The sequence below is a fragment of the Zootermopsis nevadensis genome, unplaced genomic scaffold, assembly GCF_977971745.1.
Source record: "Zootermopsis nevadensis isolate Lab colony 2312 unplaced genomic scaffold, Znev_1.0 Znev_ptg000028l, whole genome shotgun sequence".
NCBI classification, from domain to species: domain Eukaryota; kingdom Metazoa; phylum Arthropoda; class Insecta; order Blattodea; family Termopsidae; genus Zootermopsis; species Zootermopsis nevadensis.
This window is the reverse complement of record NW_028259160.1, coordinates 14689385-14712778: the sequence shown is the minus strand read 5'-3', so window position 1 is coordinate 14712778 and position 23394 is coordinate 14689385. Positions and strand designations below refer to the sequence as shown.

Sequence of the window (23394 nt, the reverse complement as noted above, 5' to 3'; positions counted from 1 at the left end):
CATCTTAAGGATTCTTCCATGGAGTTGGTGAATATTAAAAGTTAATTTTTTCTTCTTTCTTTATATCTTATATTAGTCTCTTAATCCCTAACACACTGTGACTGCAGCACTATATTGCAAAGAACAAAGAACTGACATTTCCAGCATAACAAGAACTTCCAGAATGAAGAATTTCCTCAATGAATAATAGAAGTCCGACCAATTGCATAAGAGATTTTGATGTAGCTCCATAAAGTCGGCATATTACCAACCATCTCCCTCAGCCCATGGGGCCCGAGTGTGTGTACAGCCAAGTTCACTATTCAGAGTAGCACAGCATGCTACCCCAATGTTCAATCAAACTCACCCATCACTAATGTTCATCCAATAAGCATTAAACATGTGAACAGGATTTGATTTTCAGGAGGGGTAAGGTTCTTTCTCACTACCCTTATAACAAAACTGGCTTTGGAGCACACATGGCCTTGTATCCAATGAAAACTAGGGGTTCTATACCTGGTGGTAAAGCAGTCAAAATAAAGTCAATCACTTCCCATTAATTAAGAATGTGTGCAGATTTAACTCCACTCCCTCCATAATGTGGTGGTTAGGGACCTGGACATTTTACATTTGCTCTAGTGCAGAATCTTAACAGAGCCACAGTTCACATTCTTTGTATCATCCAAAAAGGATAAACGAATGCCATATCATTTAAATTGATGGGCTATGAAACACCTATTCATTAAAAGTGATGTCATATGATCACCTGCATCTCATGGCATAAAATAGTACTGGGGACTATTTGTTCTCTTACATGTTTTATCATCATCTTCACATCAAGCAGAGATTCCAACAAAGTAATGTCTAAGACAGGGGTGGCCAACCCAAATGATCTTTCGGGCCACATATAAAATTATATATCCCCATATTAGATTTAGATACACTATAGACATTTTTTTGGAGTGAAAAATTGAAACATAATGAGTTATTATTATTGTGTTTACTATTATTCTTATATGTAAACATAGATAATATAATAATAATGATACTAAGCGTACATTGTAAAGAAATATATATCATTTTGTAAAAGTGTGATGAATCTCGCGGGCCGGAAAAATGTTCAAGGCGGGCCACATGCGGCCCGCGGGTTGGTCACCCCTGGTCTAAGACAATACCAAGATATGAAACTTCAGAACTGGAAAAGGATGAAGGTGATTTTTCACAACAGAACCACATGAAGTGGACATGTATACAGTTTTTATTGATCTGGTTTACCCATCACTAATGAAGAGTGGTAGTCTGTAGCATTTCCTGCAAAGTGACAACACAATTAATGAAAATATAACTTGCAGAACATAAGAAAATTCATGTTTAAAAATTTTGATCTTTATTCAACTTTGAATGAGAAAAATATAAATTCCAGAAAACAGTTTAATTTTCCTTCCCATTTTGGATATCTTTTACATATGAATTATACAATGACTAGACAGACTGTGACCACATGATAGTCACAAAACCCACACACTTTAAATAATTTTGTACTGACTGTTTTTTAGATTTATAATAGTTTAGATTTCCAAAATAACATGATAAATGAAGTATGCCAATGCCCATTATCTGAACACAATTTCATTTACAATGTTAACAAATGACATGTACCCCTGGAAGATCCGGTTTGTTGTTCTCCCTTCTTGCTGTCCACCAGAAAAATATTCTTGGCATATTAACCTTTATCGTCCATATGACAACTTATGCATATTCATACAATTTCTGCATTGCACTGGTGAACCACAAAGTTATATACCACAAAGGTAAAGTCTGGCCAGAAACCCTGTAACACCTAAGTCCCGACTCCCATACGATAAAGGTTAATCACTCCACAAGTGGCGTATTTATTCACTTGGACAGGACAAGCACTGTCCGATTACAAGTATTTCTTCCATTATCCACACAAAGCTAAGCCACTGCCCTACAGCAGCAACAAAATGGCTACAAATTTCATTTAAATCAATGAACGCCATTGTAAAATAGTAGCATACAGTGTTACAACGGTTAATTTGCTGGCAGTGAATGGGCTTTCTCTTTTCTGTTCTAAGATATGAGGCTGACTGTGCAGAAATATTATCTTGGGGTTAGTATGAAAGGAAAATATGATAAATATGTTAGACTATGCATTTTATGACTGGAATATATGAATTCATATATTTATTCAAACTAATATATTACTTACTGTACATAAATATACTCAAATGAAAAATTAATCTACACTTAATCAAGCCTTAGCTTCATTCGATTCGTTGCAACTACCAGAGTTACCAGTGTTCTTTCTGATACCTGGTAGCATATGCTGTTCGTTGTAAAAGCAAGAATAAAAAAAATATATATATATATAACCGTGGAAGGGACACAGACCAGTTTGAATCCATCAACTGGCAACCTTGATGTTACATGCTATAGTGTTTTCAACCAAAAACTGTCAAATCTACATTATTTAAAATTAAAAATACTTGTAATCAGACTGGATTGGCAAGATTGCTGCATGTAACATTTTTGCTATAAAGGAGTTATGCAAATGAATGGAAATATGAAGCAAACATTATTTAATAGTGAAAGCTTATTGTTGCCATTTTTAAAATAAATTAAAGGAACTTTACAATAAAACTGCACACTTTTTCTTTCTCTTCCTTTTTTTTAATGCCTAGTCAGTGGCTTTTCATTGGACAAGGCATTTGAGTGAATATTTTATTACACAGCAAAAGTAGATTAAGTTAAAATAAAAATAGAGTAAATTATTTCTACAAGTGTTCTGTGGACAATTTCACGTATGTATGTGTATGACCATTGATATTCAATTCATTCCCCAGTCTATATGGCAACAGGTGGTTTACAGTGACCATGTTGAGCCACAGTTATTGATTCCAGTCCGAGTCCTTTTAATGTAATCATAATGTCAATTAGTTACCCTGGCTCATGGTTTCAAGAAAATACAATGAACAATTTCAAGGTTACAGCTCAATATTATTGTCCTAACTATGATTTTCACACAGTTAAGATGGTTCAAAACTGAAAAAAGAAATCCATGAACAAGAATAACATACCAACTTACTGAATGAATGACTCAATGGTTGGGTGAGTGAATATACGAGTGAATGAGTGTAGTGTGGATTACAGAGAGTTGTCAGGTTTGATTTACAGATCTGATTCTCCATATAGTGCTGTGGAGAAGGACATGTAATCGAGGGCCCCAGGGACAGCATTCGGTCCCTTGTATGGTGGCATGCGTTGGATACAGTACTCTGCCTGGTCGGGTGGCAACTCCCTCCGCAGCTCATCAGGAAGGATGTACGGCTGAAAACACAATAATGAAACTTCCAACATTCAACCACCACTCATTACATCACCCAACAATAATCATCATCATCAGTATTGTCAAATTCATATGAATGTTTGTCTCCTCCTGATTCTGCCAAGGGGTAAAACAATTTGTATTTCTGAATATACTCACTAAAATTCTTGTCCATCAATGGCTAATTGGCATTAATTGTATTTTTTCACTTATTCAATTTAATACCGATTGTCAGAAAACACATCAAAATCCAGTTCAAGTAGACAACTAGTAGACACACATTTCTCTCTTAACTACATTGTTCACAAATAAGGAGCTGTTCTCTCATACACCTCTTCTCAATTTAGAAAAGTATGTATTGCCAGTGATGATACCCTATAAACTAAGTTTCCTTAAAGAGCACTGAATTAAACAGTGGTTCTTATCTTTTACATTCACTCACCTTGTCTCCAACCAGTAAGCACAAAAGAAAAGTTACATATAACTTAGAAGGTTCCAACAGCTTAAAATTACAAGTACATATTATTTTTTGTAGCTTGTTATGATGTTTCTTGTAGATGTACAAGAAATATGGTCCAATAAATTAGTCTCAATCTAATGCTGCTTGTGGCAGCATACACAAAACGCCTCTCAGATGTGAAACACCAATACGGGACTGTTTCAGCAACCAAGTATCAAGAATTTATAAGAATGAGCAGCTTATTTTTAAAATTCAAGCTGCAGTCCCACTTACCTGCAGCAACTCTTCTACAAATCTTAATTCATACCACACTGAACATAATCCATTCCCTTACTTACACATCAACTGTAAAACACATTAAATAATACTTTTTTATTACCATCATTAAATTAATCTGTATTTTGACAAGAGCACCAAATGTTCACCATCAAAAGAAAATCACAACTCCTGTTACTGTTAAAAACAAATTGCCACTACCAAAGATCCGTACACTTATAGAATTTTAGAAGACTACATGATGAAATTGATCTGTAACAGAACTGTCAGTCTGAAACACAGCAATTGTTCTACTCTGGTAGTAAACACCATTAATCTGGTCACTTCACAGTTCGGATGACTATAATAAACATGTATAAAGTAATATTTATTACCTTATCTCCTGCGAGAATGCGGAACGAATCAATAACCTGCTCTGCTGTGTCCGTATCAGTAGTCTCGCGTGTCATGAAGTCCAAGAAAGCGTCAAAGTGGACATAGCCTGTTGAATTAGGATCCACAACAGCAAGGATACGCTGGAAGTCGATCTCACCCTGGCGATCCTTGCCAATGCTATATCCCAAACTCACAAGACATGACTTAAACTCCTCAGGTGCCAGACGGCCTGTGCGGTTTTTATCAAAATGGTTGAAGCTGCTGCGGAACTCATTCAGTTGATCCTGCAAGACAGTTGGCCATTTATATTTGGTAACACATTACAACCCTTTCAACCCAGCACACATGATACACTGATACATATCATGTTCTACTCATCATATAATAATTTCAGAACACAGTGCTGAGAATATTTGGACCTAAGAAAGAAGATGTAACTGGAGGCTATAGATAATTACATAATGAGAAGCTTCTTAATTTGCATTCTTCATTGTATATTATTCAGATGATAAATCAAGAATTATGACAACTGAGACATGTACCATGCTTAGGGGAAATGAGAAATACATAAATGCTGATCAGGAAATCTCAAGAAAAGCAGCAAGATGGGAAACCAAGAAGTGGTTGGAAGGATAATATAAAAATGTATCTGAGAGAAATTGTTTGAAGGTAGGGATTATTGTCACCTGGAGCAAAGAACAGTTAAATTGACAGGCCTTCCCAAACATGGTAAGTAATAAATAGCAAGATTTCAAATTGTCAAGGTAATGAGTTTGAAGATCGCTGTCTTCCAGAATTTTGCACAATGTAATTGAACCGATGATTCAGACAACTTACTGCCTTCATCATGAGGGTGATGAGTCCACAGTCATCTTCATATTAATAAACCCTTGGGTTCCTTAAAAGTAGGAAATTCTTCAACTTCAGAAGGAAGATTGCACCTTACAATTAGTCATAAAGTAATACAGTTAATACATACTATATTATAAGAATTTTATTTGTGTTGAGAAATCCCTAACAGATTATTACAACCTACTTCATTGTTCTTACCTGTGTGATGCCCTTTGAGTCTCTTGTCAATATCTGGTTCTCAACCTCATTGATATTGCGATTGATAGACGTCAGCAGTTGTTCCCAGCCAACACGCAATGTCTCCATCGTGTACTGTGTGTACCTACATCACACATTAAGCTCCATCATAATTTATTAATTTACAAAGTTCACACATTTAAATTAGACAAACAGAAAATTTTTGCCATGTGCATATCACTGCAGACTTGTGGACATGACATATACCTTTCTCTGGAACATGACAAACTGTTTCCTACATATTATACAGTACCTTTCTCCAGTGTCAGCAACACTGTTGCCAAACTGGAGGCAAGATTCAAGTACAAATTTAATGCTGCTTACAAGATGATTATGAAGAAGTGTAGCAAGACAAAAAAAGCCTTGTTTTGACTGTTGTAAACAAGGCAGCAATTTTCATAAAGCAAGTCGGTAAATATATGCTATATTTTTACCTGTTCTCAAAAATCATGCCTTCCTGTACAGCCTGGTGTATCTTTTCCAGTTCTTCAATATGTGGTTTGTACGCATAAACTCCTTGCTCATATTCCTTCAGTCTATGAAGCTGATCTTCCAATGAACCCTGAAACACATAGCACATCAGTCACAACTGATGCACACGATATAATATGTGAAGTCCTGTTCAACGCTGAATTACAGATAGTAACTTTAACTCTCCTGCACTGAGCTGTCACCCTCTGTGAACAAGATTACTCAGATTATCATACTACACAGTCTTGTGTATGGTGTATACAAATGGTTCTTTTCTGTTCCAGTCTGATTAGAGTGCAGAAGTTAAATAATCTGCTTGCAGTACCATTCTATGATAATTTAGCAAATTGTTATTCCTCTCAGGCAAAACCTGAATTATCCAGCTTGCTGAAGTAGTAGTGATTCCCTATTCCCTCATATGCCCCCATTCACACAAATCATCCATGTGTTGTCACAATACAATGGGTGATTACTTACCTGAAGACCCATACCAATGGCAGTGACTGCATCCATCTGCCGTTCAATCCATGGTCCGACTTGGTTTGCCTTCTCAGCAAACTGCCTACGAACCATCTCATTATCTGTAGACATAAGCTAAGGAAAATAGTTAAAATGAATGATACAGAGCGACTGCTCTGACAATGGAAGCACATCTAAAATGTCAGTAATTGTCTACCAGACTACACAGTGCAAAAACCAGAGGACAGCCACCTAGCCACTTAATGTTGTGAGAACTTGAAATCTCACTCCTGTATTCGTAACTGAAATGTTAAATATTTTTATTCCTACAAGATATTAAAGTAAACTAGGATTAATACAATTGGTATCATAATTCATGCTGCTGTCAGTGTTGCCAAAGCCTTTGAAAATTCATGAGACATCTATTTATGTTGACATATCCTAAAAATCTGATTAAATCCCTTACAAATGGACAAATCGGTTAAAAAAACAACAAAACAAGGAGAAAGCCATTACAGTATTTGGAACGATTTTAAACATGATCATAGCATATACTGTAGTTGAGCAGATTAAATAAGGATACTCTGCTGCTTTCGCAATTCTGCCTGTAAGGTTTGGTCCCGTTGTGGTACGAGTTGCCGTACATCTGACCACTTCTTGGTAAGATCCTGTAACATTACAACAGACAAAAGCCCTTTCAAAATCAATTGATCAATTATATCATCTAAAGGGAACCACCAGAAACCTTGAAGCCCACACATTCACTGGGTTTCAATCCCTTTATGTTCTATATGGTAGTCTTAAAGCTGTCTCTGTGTCTAAGCATCAAACCAGTACCAACAGGAGACTAGGTGGGTCACAGAGTCAGTTAAATGTGGTTAAAGAATCACACCCTACCAGGAACAGAACCATCCAGTCTGTAGACAGTTCCCTATTTTGGTTCACATGTCCTAATTAGTACAAAGTGTATAACAGACCCAAAATTACTGGCATGGCAGAAATATGCAGTCACAAATAAAAACACAATTCAAACTTGCAATATATTCTATCTGCCTAATGGTATACAGTTCTATACGCACAAACCTTAACCAAAAACATTATAAATTTATTTTAAAACTAGCCACAGCTGAACCTACCTGAAATTTGCTATCCAGTTCTTCCTTGTCAGCAGAAAATGTTAACAAGAATCACTACATAAACCATGTGACACAACATAACGTACACTACAAACATTTAACTTCTTACATAAAAAAACAACAAGCAAAGTCTCATAAGTATGGGATGCAGTATTTAATTCATTTTTCTGAGTGTTTCAAAGTACACAAATTCAAAACTATTAACTGCCAAGATACTTAACTTTGAAAAAAATTAAGACCATGCATATTTCCTATTTTATCCACAATCACTAAACAAGGCTTGATAGTTTCAAAACACAGTGAAATATTTTATATATATATATATTTTATGTAGAGGCACTACTGATTTAGTCCAGAGTACCACCAGAAGAATAACTTACTACATGCAAACATATCAATAAATATAAATTTTTACCAAACATGCTTAGAAACAATCATAATACATTAGTAACAATTAGCAGACTACTCTCTTATTCAAGTGCTAACCAATCAATTGTAATGTTTTATTTCAACAGTAACACTATGCCTGTTTCCTCTTATTAACACATTTAGGAACACACTCTTAAAATGATAAACAGCTGCAAAAGCATATTTAGTCACAGCAATAAATGGGCTGTTTCACATTGGCCTCTCAACAATATGAACAATTAGCATCTGGCCTGAAAGATAAAGCTGGCTTCTTTTCAGAACAAGTTTGCTTTAATTTGATTTAGAGTTACACACTGCACAAAAGAGGATACTCAATACAGAAACTGCAAATGTCAACAAAGCAGACATTCATTATGCTCAAACATGCTGCCATTTCAGTACATGAAACATCCACACTTAATATCTGTACAGAGTTGCATAAGGTCATTATGGGGTTCATTTTTGATTGATATTGAATCCATTTATAAAATACTCACATTTGCTGTGAGTGTGGTGTATGGGTTCTCCAGTCCACCCGGCACTTGGTACTTCTGCACTGTCGCCTCTACCTCACGTACCAACCCAACAATGGAGTTGTACTCCTTATCTGCTTCCCCCAAAGTTGCCTTAAACTGGCTATGTGCATCGATCAGACCCTGTATCTCCTCCATGGTGTGGACAATGAACATGTCCACAAGGTCCTCTCGCGTACCATCCAGCCAATTGTTAAAAGGCTGTCAATGAATGTCAACATATTAACTAATTAGTAACAACTCAATGTTTGCACGTGAATGCAGATAATAATTTGAAAAATGTGGAAAAATATATTTGGTTTGTGGATTTTTATTTCAAAATTACACTCTGTTATACACAGAAGCACTTCTGAACCAAGATTTTATGTTTCTCATTGTGTCCACTTCACATTATGCAACTTATTGGGAAATCTAGTAGCCTCATTGAAGAAATAAAGACTGAACTTCCATCTCATCACATGTTAATGTGTCCATAAAAACTACCTGCTTGTATTAATATGCATATATGGGTAACAGTTTAATAACTATTCATGTGTTGATTATGTCTGCATCTCAAATTCTTGTTAAACACAACAAATATGTAGTACAACTTACTGCAGCACGTTTAGCAAACTCCAAATGTAGGATGTCTATTTTCTCAAGAATTCTCTCAGCCTCATCCAAAGCCTGACGCCTGCGCTGTGTCAGGTTTCCTAGCCTGTCCCACTGGTCACAAATCCTCTGGCACCGTGCATTCACAGATGCACTATCATGGTACTCTAAAGTACTGTGAAGAATGAATAACTTGTTAAGAACAGTAAACTACAGAGGAATTTTGTAATTTAATTTGGCGTTCACTGAAAACCTGGTGCTCTATATATCCAAATCTCAATGTGGTAATATACAATGAAATTCCCATTGAACTATTTCAGGTGCACAAAGGATCTGAACAAGAAATTAAATGGAATCAATGTAACACAAAAAGGACTACGATTAGAGAAACGTAATCATCACTAAATAACATAAAACCTTGCACAAAGACTCCAAATATGTAGACCTAAAACTATTATATAAGGGAAGTTATATAATGGGGCTGCCAGTTACACTTCCCTGTTCAAACCAGAATTACTGGCACCTTATTCAGTTTGATATCACATCTCATGACTTCCAACTTACTTCAGTTCCTGAGCAATAGCTGCTATCTGCTCCACACGATCCTGATGAGCAGCGAGGTCAGACTCAAATGCCTCGTGCTTCTTCTTTAGAGCTTTCAGTTCATTCAGCTTGCACTGCCGGAAGTCCTGGCTCTGCAACATCTCCTCTTTGCCTCGAGTCCAGTCCTCATGGATGTCAGCCTTGTGCTTGAACTTCTGGGCCAGATGTTCCAGGCGCTCCAGTCGCATCATCTCAGACAGCAGCCATTCTTCAAATGACTTCTCAGACAGCTCAAGCCCTTTCCAAGCATTGGCTATGTCCTGTCATGAACACTCAAATTACTATTTTAAGTAGAATTTCATTTAATGTTCCTCAAGTTAAGGTTTTCCTACATTAATGTTCATTTTCTGCACTTTATTACCTATTTATGATAGTTTTAAATTTCCTCCATTTAAAGTTTCTTCAGTTTAGTATTTAATTTTGCTATCTAGAAAAACAACCTTCCATAGGAATTTTACTGTATAAGTTACTTCATTAGAAATGGATGAAGAAGAGTGGGTGAACAATGGCCTATGAAGGATTTTTATGAGTCAAAACCCTAATGGTGACAAGCATGTTAGAGCTGGTATCCTAGCAATCACCTGGCTACTATGTACTAACTTTACATGACTGTGACAATAGAACATGTTTGCTTATTATGACACTTCTGACCAAAGTAGCCATAAAAGAATGACCTCACAATGTGTTATTTTGTGAAATATACCTGGTGTCCTAAGATATGATAACATTTGACAGATACAAATCTGGAAAGAACATCAGAAATGTTATCAGAAAAAAGGTCTGCAGCAACACACAGTGACAACTAAAATAATAATGTGTTAAAACTAAAAGTACTAAAAACACTCACCGAGACCATCTTGCCCTCAGTGGGCATATAGGCAGGTCGGTTAGACAGGCGCAGCTTTGTCTGCAAGGTGTTGAAGTTTGTTTCCAATTTTGCCTTTTGTTCAACACGAGGAGGCTTATGCTTGCGCCGGTAAGTACGGTACTCCTCAAGTTTCTTCTGCACACCAGCTAGTGAGTTGTCTGTCTGGCGACTGCTGAGCCATGGCATTGTGCGTCGAATCCATTCCAACAGCTAGAATGAATCACAGAAATAAATTTGCTTGCTTGTCACTTTGTAGCAAAATAATTCTAATACATGTGAAGGGATAAAACAAAACCTAGTTTACTTACATCACTAGCTAGTCGTTCATATTCCTCCATAAGGCGCTCATTCTCCTGGTTGACTTTCAAAACCTTGCAGATTCTATTAGCAGCTGTCTCTGCCTAGAGTCAAACATCAAATGAACTTATATTTATAAACATAAACAGAATATAATAAATTGGCCACAATCAGATTTCATTTCTCAGTATCTTACAAACATTTATTATTCATACCAGTCATCTTTTACAATAAGGGTTCTGTAATCTACGTGCTTATAATGTTCAAAGCTTGTGATAAGGATCATATGCAGAAATTGGTGATGAAACCTCTTGGAAATATCTGCTTGAAAGACCAAGGTTAGAGGTTGATAACATTAAGACAAATCTTCAGGAAGCACGTCATAAGGAACAAAGATGAATGGAATTAGTTCAGGATTGTGTCCAATGGTAGGATTTAGTATTAGTAGTCTTAAGTTCTAGTATCACAGTGTTAGCTACATTTAATTTGTATAAAATTATTTGAATATGCTAAAAACATATACATAACAAAAGCCTATCATTTTCAACAAATAAAAAGTAGATTTTAACACAGGTAGTAGTATATACATCAAAACACTGATTGAATGGTAAATTTACTGAATCAAACATACACAGACAACTTCTAAATGGTGCTTTTGCTTATTCATTATTGGCCAAAAATATTTTTCAATCACATCACATTATAAAGTTACCTTTCATGAAATTTCTGTACACAGTACATGCTTATCAATGCAGAAAGCATAATGGCAATTATTTGCAAAGTGGAGAAAAGTTTAACAAAGAAGGAGGTTACAGTCCTTGAAGATCAAACTGCTAATGAACCTGTCTAATGAAGTCATATTCAAGTCTCTGATTGCTGGTTTTTACCATGTACAATCTTGTAAGGTCTATGCTTCCATAAAAAGCATTTAAAATTTAATTTTTCAAACTCAGTACACAATTATTTGGTCAATATTTTCAAGTGCCAAGTAATGACACCAACCAACCAGAAACTTATAAAAGTAACCAATTCACCCTGCAATTAATAGAGTAGTTTTTACTAGCTTCCAAGTGTACAAATTTTACAGTGTTCAGTGTAATTTTCTCTTCAGCTAAGTACGTGTGAATTAATTAATATATAAATGAATATGAATATCTTATGTAACCTCTTCAGAAAGCACAATGCCCTCTACAGTATGTGTACCTTCTGTGCGCCTGAGAAGCAGTGGTAATATGATGAGACGTAGGTCATCACAGCACGTTCATCTGGCATCGCAGTGTTTACCAGGTCTGCGGCATGCAAAGAAGCAGCAAACATCACACACCTTGTTACAGTTAGGTTAAGAACAAATGTTAGACAAAGGTAAAATTATCTCAGTGCTTACACGCCACACTATGAAAACACACTGGGGAGTGGAAATGCACAACACATTCTTAACTTTGGCAATACAGTAAGATGAGTGGACAGCTTCATGCTCTGTCTGAATGAGCTCCAGAGCTGGTCTAGATGCAGAGGTAAAAATTCCTGCTTCTGCTGGAAATCAAACCCAATTCACCTAGCTCATAGCCAATCACTAACTGACTGATCTTACCAAGATCATCAAAGATAAAGTTGTCCCTGTATTTATGCATCATGCCATGAAGATATGTGAATGCATTAGTGCCTAATCTTTCATTCCTGTGGTAACAACCATCAGCTCTCATTTCATAGGAGGCTGAGTAGGTTCCAGACATGATCTGAATGCAGTAGCCAAGAGAAAAACCCCATCATCCATGCCATAGCCAGAAACTTTATTGACTGAGCTATCCTGCCTCTGACTAATTCTAGGAGTAAACAGCAGTTATTTCCTTGAACAGCATTAATCAACTGATGTCTCCAAGGGGGAAGCATTGTCTTTCCTTTGTGGTAGGGTCTGAATTATTAAATATGAGCGTTGTCTTTAAGGGGTCAAGCTAAAATATGGAGCTGCTGCACAGCATCTTCAATAAAATGTGACCTGAAAGTAAAATTCTTTAGGTTTTATAACCATTTGTTAACATCTACAGCACAGAGTCCATGCTTTATTTGCTAGCTCATTCAACAAAACAAAAGAGAACATCAATCAGTAAGTTGGGCTCGCAATCCATGCTGCTAATTGTAGGGTTATGTCTGAAGCACAATGTCATTACTGCGTCTCCAACCGATTACCTGCTGAGCACCTTGGAAGGCATGATAGTAGCAAGACACATAGGTCATGATGGCACGTTCATCTGGCTTGGGCGTGTTGATCAGATCTGAAATATGCCCAACCTATCACATCACGTCATGAACTTCTTTCAAGTTATAAACCATAATTCTAGAATTATGTGAACAGCATACAAAGCCATTAAACATACTAAGATGACTTGACAAGCCTACCATCAGGATCCAACATTCGAGGGATGTCTAGGTACTTCTCAGCCACATCAAATGCAGTGTTCAAATTTTCCAGAGGATTGTCTTTGCTGAGCTTGTTATAGTCTATTAGGTCTGGGCGATGGCGGTGGATGAGAGCACAGAATGCCAGACCATCCTTGAAGCTGCAGAAAAACATTACCATTAAATCCTGAGAAATTATGGTGTACTTCATAAAAAAACTCTGCAATGTAATCTAGCACACTATTTTTATACTGCAACCAAAAGAAAATGGCCCATTTAAAATACGGGGAACAAATTCACTTCCTGGATGTTATAGCAAGTTTGGTTTCAGCTAGCAACCACAATGTTAGTATTAATTGGTCACTTGTTTAATCTCAACATACGCCCTACTCTTCCATAACATCAATCTGTTTGATCAATTTCGAGACAGCCTTATCTCTAAAACTGGAGCGCGGACTCAACAACTCACCACATAAATCTTTTATTCAAATTACTTTGTACACATGCAGCAAATACAGGCCTAATTACAGTATTAACATCATGAAATTATTCTGAAACAAACAAATTAGTACTGGTAACATCAACAGAACTCAGCCAATGAATTCCATTGGTCACAAAGGCAACAGTGCAAAAAATCTAGAAATAAATAAATTCATCACACATCTAGTAGATTTTGAGCATAACTAAGATTATGACAATCCACAAAAATCCATGAGTTCTATACAAGAAATTTTCAATCTCTAAACATACCTGAGATGGAAGTTCTGCACATTGACGTTCTTGTACGGTGCTGTCTTGCGCTGGCACCATAGCAACAGCCCCTCTTTTGCAGTCATTTCCTCAACAGAGATGTCCTGAATTGCAAACCTCAAAATGATGGTCCAAATCATACCCAGAGTCATCTTCAGGTTCCCATCGACAATTTCTAGAACATAAGTAACCTATTATAAGATTGGCCTTCTCGAAGGTATCACCACCTTGTCGAAGGCAATCTGCCGGGTGAGGAGGCTTGCGTGCTCAAATGACCCTTAGGGCTATGCCGGCCTGAGCTTCGGCTCATGGTAGGGTCACCCAAGCCGGACAGGTCTAAGGAGATGCGCTAGACTAAGAGTGATACCCTGGTCCTCCAGGTTGGGGGTTGGGTGTAGGGCTAACAACCTTTCACCTTTAAAAAAAATATGTGTTACGAAAAAATCAACCAAGCCTCGGATCAGGACGGACTCTTTGGCACGACCACGGCAATTGAAAAAGGACATGAGATTTGGTACCTGGAACATTAGGAGCCTCTATAGGGCTGGGGCACTGAAATCAGTGTGTAGGGAATTAGGGAATTATAAGTTAGACTTAGTGGCAGTGCAGGAAGTGCGATGGGAGGGGGAGGGCACGATCCCAGTGGACAATTTTACATTTTTCTATGGAAAGGGGAATGACAATCATCAGCTAGGGACGGGTTTTTTTGTTCATAGCAGAATTAGGGCAGCAGTTAAGAGAGTAGAATTTGTTAGTGACAGGTTGTCTTACGTAATTTTGGAAGGACGTTGGTGCGACATCATTGTCCTTAATGTTCATGCCCCAACTGAAGACAAAAGCGATGATATCAAGGATAGCTTTTATGAAGAATTGGAATCAGTATTTGATACATTTGGCAAGTATCACATGAAAATTCTGCTAGGAGATTTCAATGCAAAAATTGGGAGGGAGGATGTCTTCAAACCCACAATAGGCAGCGAGAGTCTCCATGCACTTAGTAATGATAATGGCGTCAGAGCAGTGACCTTCGCTACGTCAAAAGATTTAATTGTAAAAAGTACAAAATTTCCACACCGTGATGTTCATAAATACACTTGGACTTCCCCAGATGGCAGAACACACAATCAAATAGATCATGTTTTAGTAGATAAGAGAAGGCAGACAAATGTAATTGATGTGAGATCATTCAGAGGAGCAGATTGCGACACTGATCATTATCTGGTGGTAGCAAAAGTGAGGGAGCGGCTTTCAGTAAGTAGACGAACTAAACAAAATTTTGACACAGAAAGATTTGATTTGAAAAAATTAAGTGAGGGAGAGGCAAAGGAACAATATCAAGTTGAAATTTCGAATAGGTTTCAAATTTTAGAGACAAATGAGGATAATGAAAGTGTGGACATCAACAGGGAGTGGGAAAATGTCAGAAACTGCATCAAAATTTCAGCAAAAGAGAAACTAGGATACTACAGGAGAAAGCAAAATAAACCGTGGTTTGATGAAGAATGTTCAAAATTAATAGATCGAAGGAAGCAAACAAAATTTCAATGGTTGCAGAACCCAAACAAAACAAATGCGGATAATCTATGTAACGTGAGACGTGAGGCTAGTAGAACCTTTAGGACTAAGAAAAGGGAATACCTGAAGGGCAAAATTGCTGAACTTGAGACAAATAATAAGGAAAAAAAACATCAGAGACCTGTACAGAGGCATTAATAACTTTAAGAAAGGATATCAACCCCAGACTAATTTGGTAAAGGATGATAGTGGCAATTTGCTTGCAGATCCAATAAAAATTGTGAATAGGTGGAAAAATTTCTTTAGCGAGCTCTTAAATGTTCATAATACTGGTGATATTAGACAGATTAAAATGCATACAGCTGAACTGTTGGTGCCAGAACCTAGCTTAGATGAAGTGGAACTAGCCATTGGGAAGTTGAAAAGTTATAAATCTCCAGGAATTGATCAGATTCCGGCCGAATTAATTAAAGCAGGTGGCAAAGGGTTGCATATGAGGATCCATAAGCTTATTCAGTTAATTTGGGATAAGGAAGAGATGCCACATCAATGGAAGGAATCCATAATTATTCCTATTTATAAGAAGGGGGACAAGACTGAGTGTGGTAATTACCGAGGAATATCGCTGCTATCAACCTCATACAAAATTCTATCCAACATTCTTTTGGCAAGATTAACCCCATATGCGAATGAAACTATTGGGGATCATCAGTGTGGGTTCAGACGAAACAGATCAACGATTGATCAGATCTTTTGCATTCGTCAGATACTAGAGAAAAAATGGGAGTTCGGTGGGACTGTACATCAGTTATTTATAGATTTCAAAAAAGCCTATGACTCTGTGAAGAGAGAAGTGCTATATAATATTCTTATTGAATTTGGTATACCAAAGAAGCTAGTGGGTCTAATAAAAATGTGCTTAAATGAAACCTGCAGCAAAATTCGAGTAGGTAAATATGTATCTGAGACATTCCTCATCAAGAACGGTCTAAAACAAGGAGATGCTTTGTCTCCCTTGCTCTTTAACTTTGCGCTAGAATACGCCATCAGGAAGGTCCAAGGTAGGCAGGAGGGTTTGCAATTGAACGGGACACATCAGCTATTGGCATATGCTGATGATGTTAATTTATTGGGGGACGATATAAATACAATAAAGAGGAACGCAGAAGTTTTACTAGAGGCTGGTAGACAAGTGGGGCTGGAAGTAAATTCAGAAAAAACTAAGTACATGTTAGTATCTCGTCATCAGAAGACAGGCGGGCAAAATTATCTTAGGGTAGCTAATAAATCCTTTGAAAGGGTTACAAAGTTCAAATATTTGGGAACAACAATAACAAATCAAAATGATACTTGTGAGGAAGTTAGGAGGAGACTAAATTCCGGAAATGCTTGCTACTTCTCAGTCCAAAATATTTTGTCTTCCCGTCTGATTTCTAAGAACCTGAAAATTAAAGTATACAAAACAATAATCTTGCCTGTTGTTTTGTATGGGTGCGAAACATGGTCTCTCACTCAGAGGGAGAAACACAGATTGCAGGTGTTTGAGAATCGGGTGTTGAGGAGGATATTTGGGCCTAAGAGGGAAGACGATGGGGCGTGGAGAAAACTGCACAATGACGAGCTTAAAAATCTGTACTGCTCCCCCAGTATTGTGAGGGTGATTAAGTCGAGAAGAGTGAGATGGGCGGGACATGTAGCGCGCATGGATGGGACAAGAGGTGTGCACCGGGTACTGGTTGGGAAACCTGAAGGGAAGAGACCGCTGGGGAGACCTAGACGTAGATGGGAGGATAATCTCAGGCGGGATCTATCCGAGATAGGAGTTGAAGGAAACTGGATTTTGTTGGCCCAGGACAGGGTCCGGTGGAGGGCTTTGGTTAATTCGGTGATGAACCTTCGGGTTCGGTAAGCCATCTAGTTAGTTAGTTAGTTATTATAAGATTGGACTTCAAATTGTAATGCCAAGAATGAGAAACCACATCCCTCCTGCCATATTTTATCTGTGACAAAACTGATAAGCATGATCCTCTGGCCATGTGAGGAATGTGTTCCAAAAAACCAAAAAACATGTGAATCCACAAACGCAAGTCCACATCACACATAACTCTCTGGGGAAGAGATTCCTTCAGAAGTTGACAGTCATTCAAATGGTCAAAATATGTGAACCCTGCCTTTCACAGAACATGAAGGTTTATTATCTAACTCACATGAACCTGCCATTAGACCCCATTCTCAGCCAAATAAATCCAGCCTGCATCCTCACACCTTATTAAAGATTAATTTTAATATTATCCCATTTATGCCTAGGTTTCTCAAGCTGTATTTCTTTGCCTTCCAGGTTTTCACACCAAAATGCATTAATCTGTCACTACAGAAAAAAACTGTTCATTTCTTTTGAGTTTATTAAAACCACAAACTGCACCATCAAAATTGTTGGAGGGATGTGGGCAAGAAAAAACACATTCAAAAATCCTGGATCTACTAATAACAAATTCATCAGTTCCAGAAAATTTTCAGTGAAACAAAGTGAGAAGTGAAAATGAAATTATCCCAGTGCTTAAACACCATGCACTGAAGATATACAGAGCCCACTCATTCTTAACCTTGGCATTATATGAAAATGTGTGGTCAACTTCATGTTCTGGCCACTTAACCTCAGATAACAAATCCTTGGCACTCAATGGATAAGAGGTTATGAGGGCTTCAGAGCCAGTCTGGATGTGGTGGTGAAGAGAAAAATCCATCAGCTTGCTAGGGACTGAAACCATCATACAACTGACTGTTATTTAGGCAACCAATATTTGTAAGAATTTCATATATTTCTGTGTTAAGACAAACCTTCAGCACCAATGGACACCAGTTTAACACCCTTGCTAGCAATAAAGTCAAGAGCCTTGTTAACGTTGGCAATCTTGTGAAATCGCATCTTTCCACGATCTGGCTTGGGCAATGTCTCGCCAGAGATGACTTCAAGGAGCAGCATCAGCTTGAGTCCATTACGAAAGTCTTCATCTATGTTCTCGATGGCTGTGCCTGCCTTTCGGAGGTGTGAGTTGCACCATGCCGTGAAAGTCTACAGGGAAAATGAAACACTGTATTAATTACATACATCATAAAATCAAATCTCAACACACATAAAAAATTCAGTATGAATAATAAAGAAAATAGTGCCAAAGCTGTAATACTTTCAACTTGTGTGAACTTGAAAGATAATCTACAAAAAGTAAATTATGAATCCAGAAATGCATGAAATACTTTGAACTTACACATCCTATTTGACTGTACAATCTTGTTCTTCAATTAATTTGGCCCAATGGTCTACGGTTTTCCTGATGTATCATTTGTACTGACAACAAACTTCAGAAGCGCGCAACAGATGCTAAATTCAGATCAGTTTGGTAAACCTAGCCACAGTATATGAAACTACAGAAAAAATGTCACAATCACCCACTTCATTCATCATTAAGAAAAGCAGTGAAATTGGACTGGAACGTATAAAATAAAAATGTTTACAGAAAAACTGTGCCTGTCCATTAGTGTATTAGCATTAGCAGTAAAAATTATAAATGGACGAAACTTAAATTTTATCCTACGAGTACTTATTATCAAAACTACAAAATTTTAGTGTCCACTACTGTTTCTTTCCTAGGCAACCACACAAAGTTTAATGCATGAAGGAATCTATTTGGCATTCGAGATAATATTACTGCATGGCGGTCGTAAAGTGGCAAACAACAGGCAAGGTATGTAATGTCACATTCTTTGGTTTTTAGGACCACAATTTAATCCTGGGTAAGAAAAAATCATTGTAATTTCTTGCAGTGCATTAACCGCCACATGTGACTTATAAGTTTGAAGAGGTACAGATGGTAATTTGCACTGATGCACATGTTCCTTCACAACATACTGTCTCCAATTTCAGTGCCATAAGACCATTTATACTCATACTGCTATGAAAATCTCAAATCCTATAAGTTAACCAACACTATCACTGGTTAAATGGGCATATTTCTAAATATATAAGAGAGAGGCAACGTAAATATTTCGGTACACTTTATTTAAAGAGAAACCAGGGCAATGAATGGGTACTTTAGCTCATAAAATGCCCCTGTAGATGTTTATGTATCTGCATCAGCCTAGGTTTGAACAAGGTACTTCCCAAATACATGTCAGCTGCATTACCACTTCAGCCAACTTGCAGGGTTGTGGCTTGCTGAAGAAATCGTAAAATAGTTATATTATTACCTAACCACACAATCAAACCCTGACCATCATTGTCTGTGGTCAGTCATTGTACTGATTAAGCTATTCCGGCATACTGCAATCAGTTTCGTACCAGACAGTGCGATAAGACTGTCGTTTAATTACACTACATGCTCGCAACTAAATGGATGACTGAGGTTATGTTTCACGCGTCCGTTCATGAGGGTGCATTGCTATACTTATCTTTCGCGATCTATAAACCGTACCCGAGAAGGAGGAAGAGGTCAATGATGTATCTTGAGAAGTAGGGAAAAGAAAATGGATGAAGCATTCGCAACCTAAAATTAGGCGCAGGGCAGGATACTGCTTGCACCAAAATAAATCCTACCACACGTCTTGGGCCAAGCTCCCAGACAGAAACACTTTCTGAGGAGAGTTATCAGAGAACTGAGGTCATTACGACAATGTTGTACGGTAATAGAGGACGTGGGCGTGTGAAAACGACACTCGGACGGCGCCCATCAGCGTCTTGCCACGACTCCCTAATCCGGGAAGGCCCATTTAACCAAGGAGATTACCCATATTAACGGGTTCCAGGAAAATTAGTGTGCACATATATTAATATATATGTCAAGTGCAAGCAGTAATTGCAAATTAATAACTGTAGAACTTCGTGATTCACTTTCTACGTACAATGTCCACTAGTACAGGTTTCGGCTAAGTTAAATTTATCAAAACTTTCGCACCATCACCATGTTTGAAAATGTTAACATTCTTATGCTACATACAGCAGTTGTATGCTTATGATTTATCTCCATATAAATAATCACATAGATATACAGATAGATAGATAGATATAAAGCTCTAACAGTCCTTCACTGAAAATGCAGATGAAGATTTCACGTGACCGCCTTGTCGTTCTTTTACACTGTACGTCAATACAGCCCAACAAAAACTGCATATTTTTATGCGATAATTTCTGGACTCAATAAAGCAAAGCCATTGTAATTAAACATTATTTACTTCCCAGTCTCTGGTTACAAATGCTTCAGTATGCGACGGAAATGAAAGATAATTCTGAAGTAAGATTGCAGTTTTACCAACTGCAATGCCACCAATTCCCACAACTCGGCCCATACGCTGACTGTTCTGAAAGCAAGCTGTAGTTTTATGTTCTTCCAGTGGGTGAAATTGTTGTGTTCACACCACACGCACCCTCAGTGTTGTGGGAATACCAACTACACAAATAAACATGTCTTCTCTGAGGGTCACAAAGGCAGCGGTGTATTCAGAAATGATCTACTAAGGGAAGGGATATGTTTACTTTAAAGGCAGTAAAAAACTATCGCCACACATGCTGTCAACTTTCTAATTAGTCTTCACGGTTCTAATGGTCCTGTAAAAAGCAGGTCTTACTAAAATTCTGCTGAGTAAGTCAGAGTGGGATCCCGACACAGAATTTCAACGAAATAAGAACAGATACGGCAGAAATGCTTTTCTTAAGAGAGAATGGTTGAACAATGTGACAAGAACAGGGAACAAAACGGAAGTAGGCCCACTGCAAGAACATGCAAGGCACTTCCGGCAAAACGCCGGAACAGTTTTAATCCTTGTAACGAGAAGAGGCCAAGAACTTAGTCTGTGACGCCGCTGATCGTCATGAAGGCAATCTGTTCTGTCCTAGTACCTTCTATCGAACAACGCTGTCGAGTGGCATTCCGGATGTCCGCGGTTAGAATCTTGTACGTACGCCAGAAGTGCAACATTGTTTTTTAATGCCACCTAATCAAGCCTACCATCCCAGAACTTCATCGGCGGAACCAGTCATAAACTTCATGGCAGCCCGTGGAACCAGAGGCTGGCAACGTACTGGAATCCGTTATCGTCCAGCGGTGCTCGAGATGAACCACGCGGAAAGACAGACATGACCAGCCCTAAATGCGATCATTTCGTGTACATCGTGCAAAAAACGAATAACATATCAGCTTTAACGTGAAATAACAGCGACAAATCAGAACACGATTTCCATATTCCTGATCAAAGGAAAAATGCATATTATACACTACAGAAAAGGCGTAGTACTTAAGAGAACTAAAATGTTTTATTTTCACTGAACCTTGTGCGACTATAACGAATTCAGTCCCCTGGTTTCGCCAAGCGAGGAACATCCGTACTAACATTAAACGATTCAGGAAGTCAGAGTACACAGAACTTCGAAAAGATTTATTGAAGGAAAACTTCGACGTAAATATTGCCAACAGCATGGCTTAACACTCGCAATGATTCATGCCTGGCAAACATCGAAAACCATAAATGTTCTGACCTCATATACTTCGAACCTCTGGCAAAGAATTTAAAGATTACTCAGTCTTTATTTCTTTTGTGTCAACACTTTTCCATCGGAATAAGGACGGACGATTACATCAACTGTGGTAGGGGTAAGTAAAGTGCGGAAAGTGAGAAAAATCAGTCAGGTCCATGGTAATGTTCAGATATTAACATGGCCATCTGGCAATGTTTACCAACGTAATGCATTCAAAATACTCCAATCCCATAACATAAACCAAGAATAAAATTAAACATGTCGACGGAACTAGTTTCGGGGTTCCTGGTGGCCAGGATTAGAAACATAAGAAATGCATAAAGAAGTATTGTTCAGACCTGAAAACGAAGGCATTACGTTCCTCCGAAACACTGTATGTACCTACAAGTCCACAAGACCAACACAGGGAACCTCTTGGAATACCTCAACTTGGACAGAAGAGAATTAAATGGACGAGGCTTAGGATTATGGCCAATGACAGGTTTTGGTTTCATTAATTTTTTTATTTACGGACGCAGTCAGTAGCTCAGGCAATGACTATAACGTCAATTTAAAATACGATTAATAAATAATTAATTTAAAAAAAACGAAGCTCAAATAAAGCGTTATCTACTGCCTGAAAGATAACTCAGCGTATAAAATCCAGTTCTGTCATATATTTAATTAATATGTAAAATATTTGACATACTTATATTAATATTTCATCAAATAAATGTAAAAATCCTTTCTGGCTGATTATAATGTATGAGATGTACTGAAAATAACACAAAATACATTCAGAAAATATTTCTGAACAGGCCACATCATACACAGACTGGAATAAAGTAGCTCAACCAAGAGATCACTTTCATCAACACAATAACAAGGCGTAACAGTAGCTCTATTCAAAACAAAACAACGCTCTGTATTCTGTCACCAACATGGCGGCTGGAAACATTCCATCTTATTCACGGCACACCTGGACACATGGTTCACAACATCTGCCATGGCGACAGAACCCGTAACTACGTTCCTAACAATAAAATTCTAGACTGCATTGACAGTCATTTCACTTCCTATATGAGTTCTCTACACCAAGTGCACGTGTTTCATCTTCGAAATCATTCAATGAATTACAAAAATCCGAAACGCTTTATCTGAGGGTCAACGCAAAAAGACGCTGAACTTTAATTCTGTTCTGTATTGGTCCTACAAAACCTGTACGAACATGAAATTCGTAACCGAGCATTAAAAGAGTCCATCGTACAACGCACACAAATCATGACACTACTTGGGAGGCCTAGGCATTAGAACAGTATTAAAATGGATCTTTAAG

General features: G+C 37.7%; 1 protein-coding gene across 3 annotated transcripts in view; it reads right to left on the bottom strand.

Moving 5' to 3' along the window:
• Nucleotides 1–1343: 1343 nt before the first annotated feature.
• Actn (alpha actinin) overlaps nucleotides 1344–23394 on the bottom strand; it is a 37438-nt gene continuing 15387 nt past the window's right edge. Inside the window, exons 2-17 of one of the 3 annotated variants that reach the window (XM_087357675.1) lie at nucleotides 18392–18626; nucleotides 14039–14213; nucleotides 13289–13449; nucleotides 13072–13164; nucleotides 12095–12180; nucleotides 10903–10995; nucleotides 10574–10804; nucleotides 9688–9986; nucleotides 9127–9298; nucleotides 8497–8733; nucleotides 7039–7123; nucleotides 6474–6577; nucleotides 5960–6087; nucleotides 5487–5610; nucleotides 4436–4720; nucleotides 1344–3327 (exon numbers count right to left, since the gene is read on the bottom strand). In XM_087357675.1, the coding sequence (XP_087213801.1) occupies nucleotides 3169–3327; nucleotides 4436–4720; nucleotides 5487–5610; nucleotides 5960–6087; nucleotides 6474–6577; nucleotides 7039–7123; nucleotides 8497–8733; nucleotides 9127–9298; nucleotides 9688–9986; nucleotides 10574–10804; nucleotides 10903–10995; nucleotides 12095–12180; nucleotides 13072–13164; nucleotides 13289–13449; nucleotides 14039–14213; nucleotides 18392–18626 (2667 nt within the window). In that variant the 3' untranslated portion in view covers nucleotides 1344–3168. The remainder of the gene's footprint in view (nucleotides 3328–4435; nucleotides 4721–5486; nucleotides 5611–5959; nucleotides 6088–6473; nucleotides 6578–7038; nucleotides 7124–8496; nucleotides 8734–9126; nucleotides 9299–9687; nucleotides 9987–10573; nucleotides 10805–10902; nucleotides 10996–12094; nucleotides 12181–13071; nucleotides 13165–13288; nucleotides 13450–14038; nucleotides 14214–18391; nucleotides 18627–23394) is intronic. The other 2 variants (XM_022070087.2, XM_022070086.2) reach the window with 2 other exon arrangements.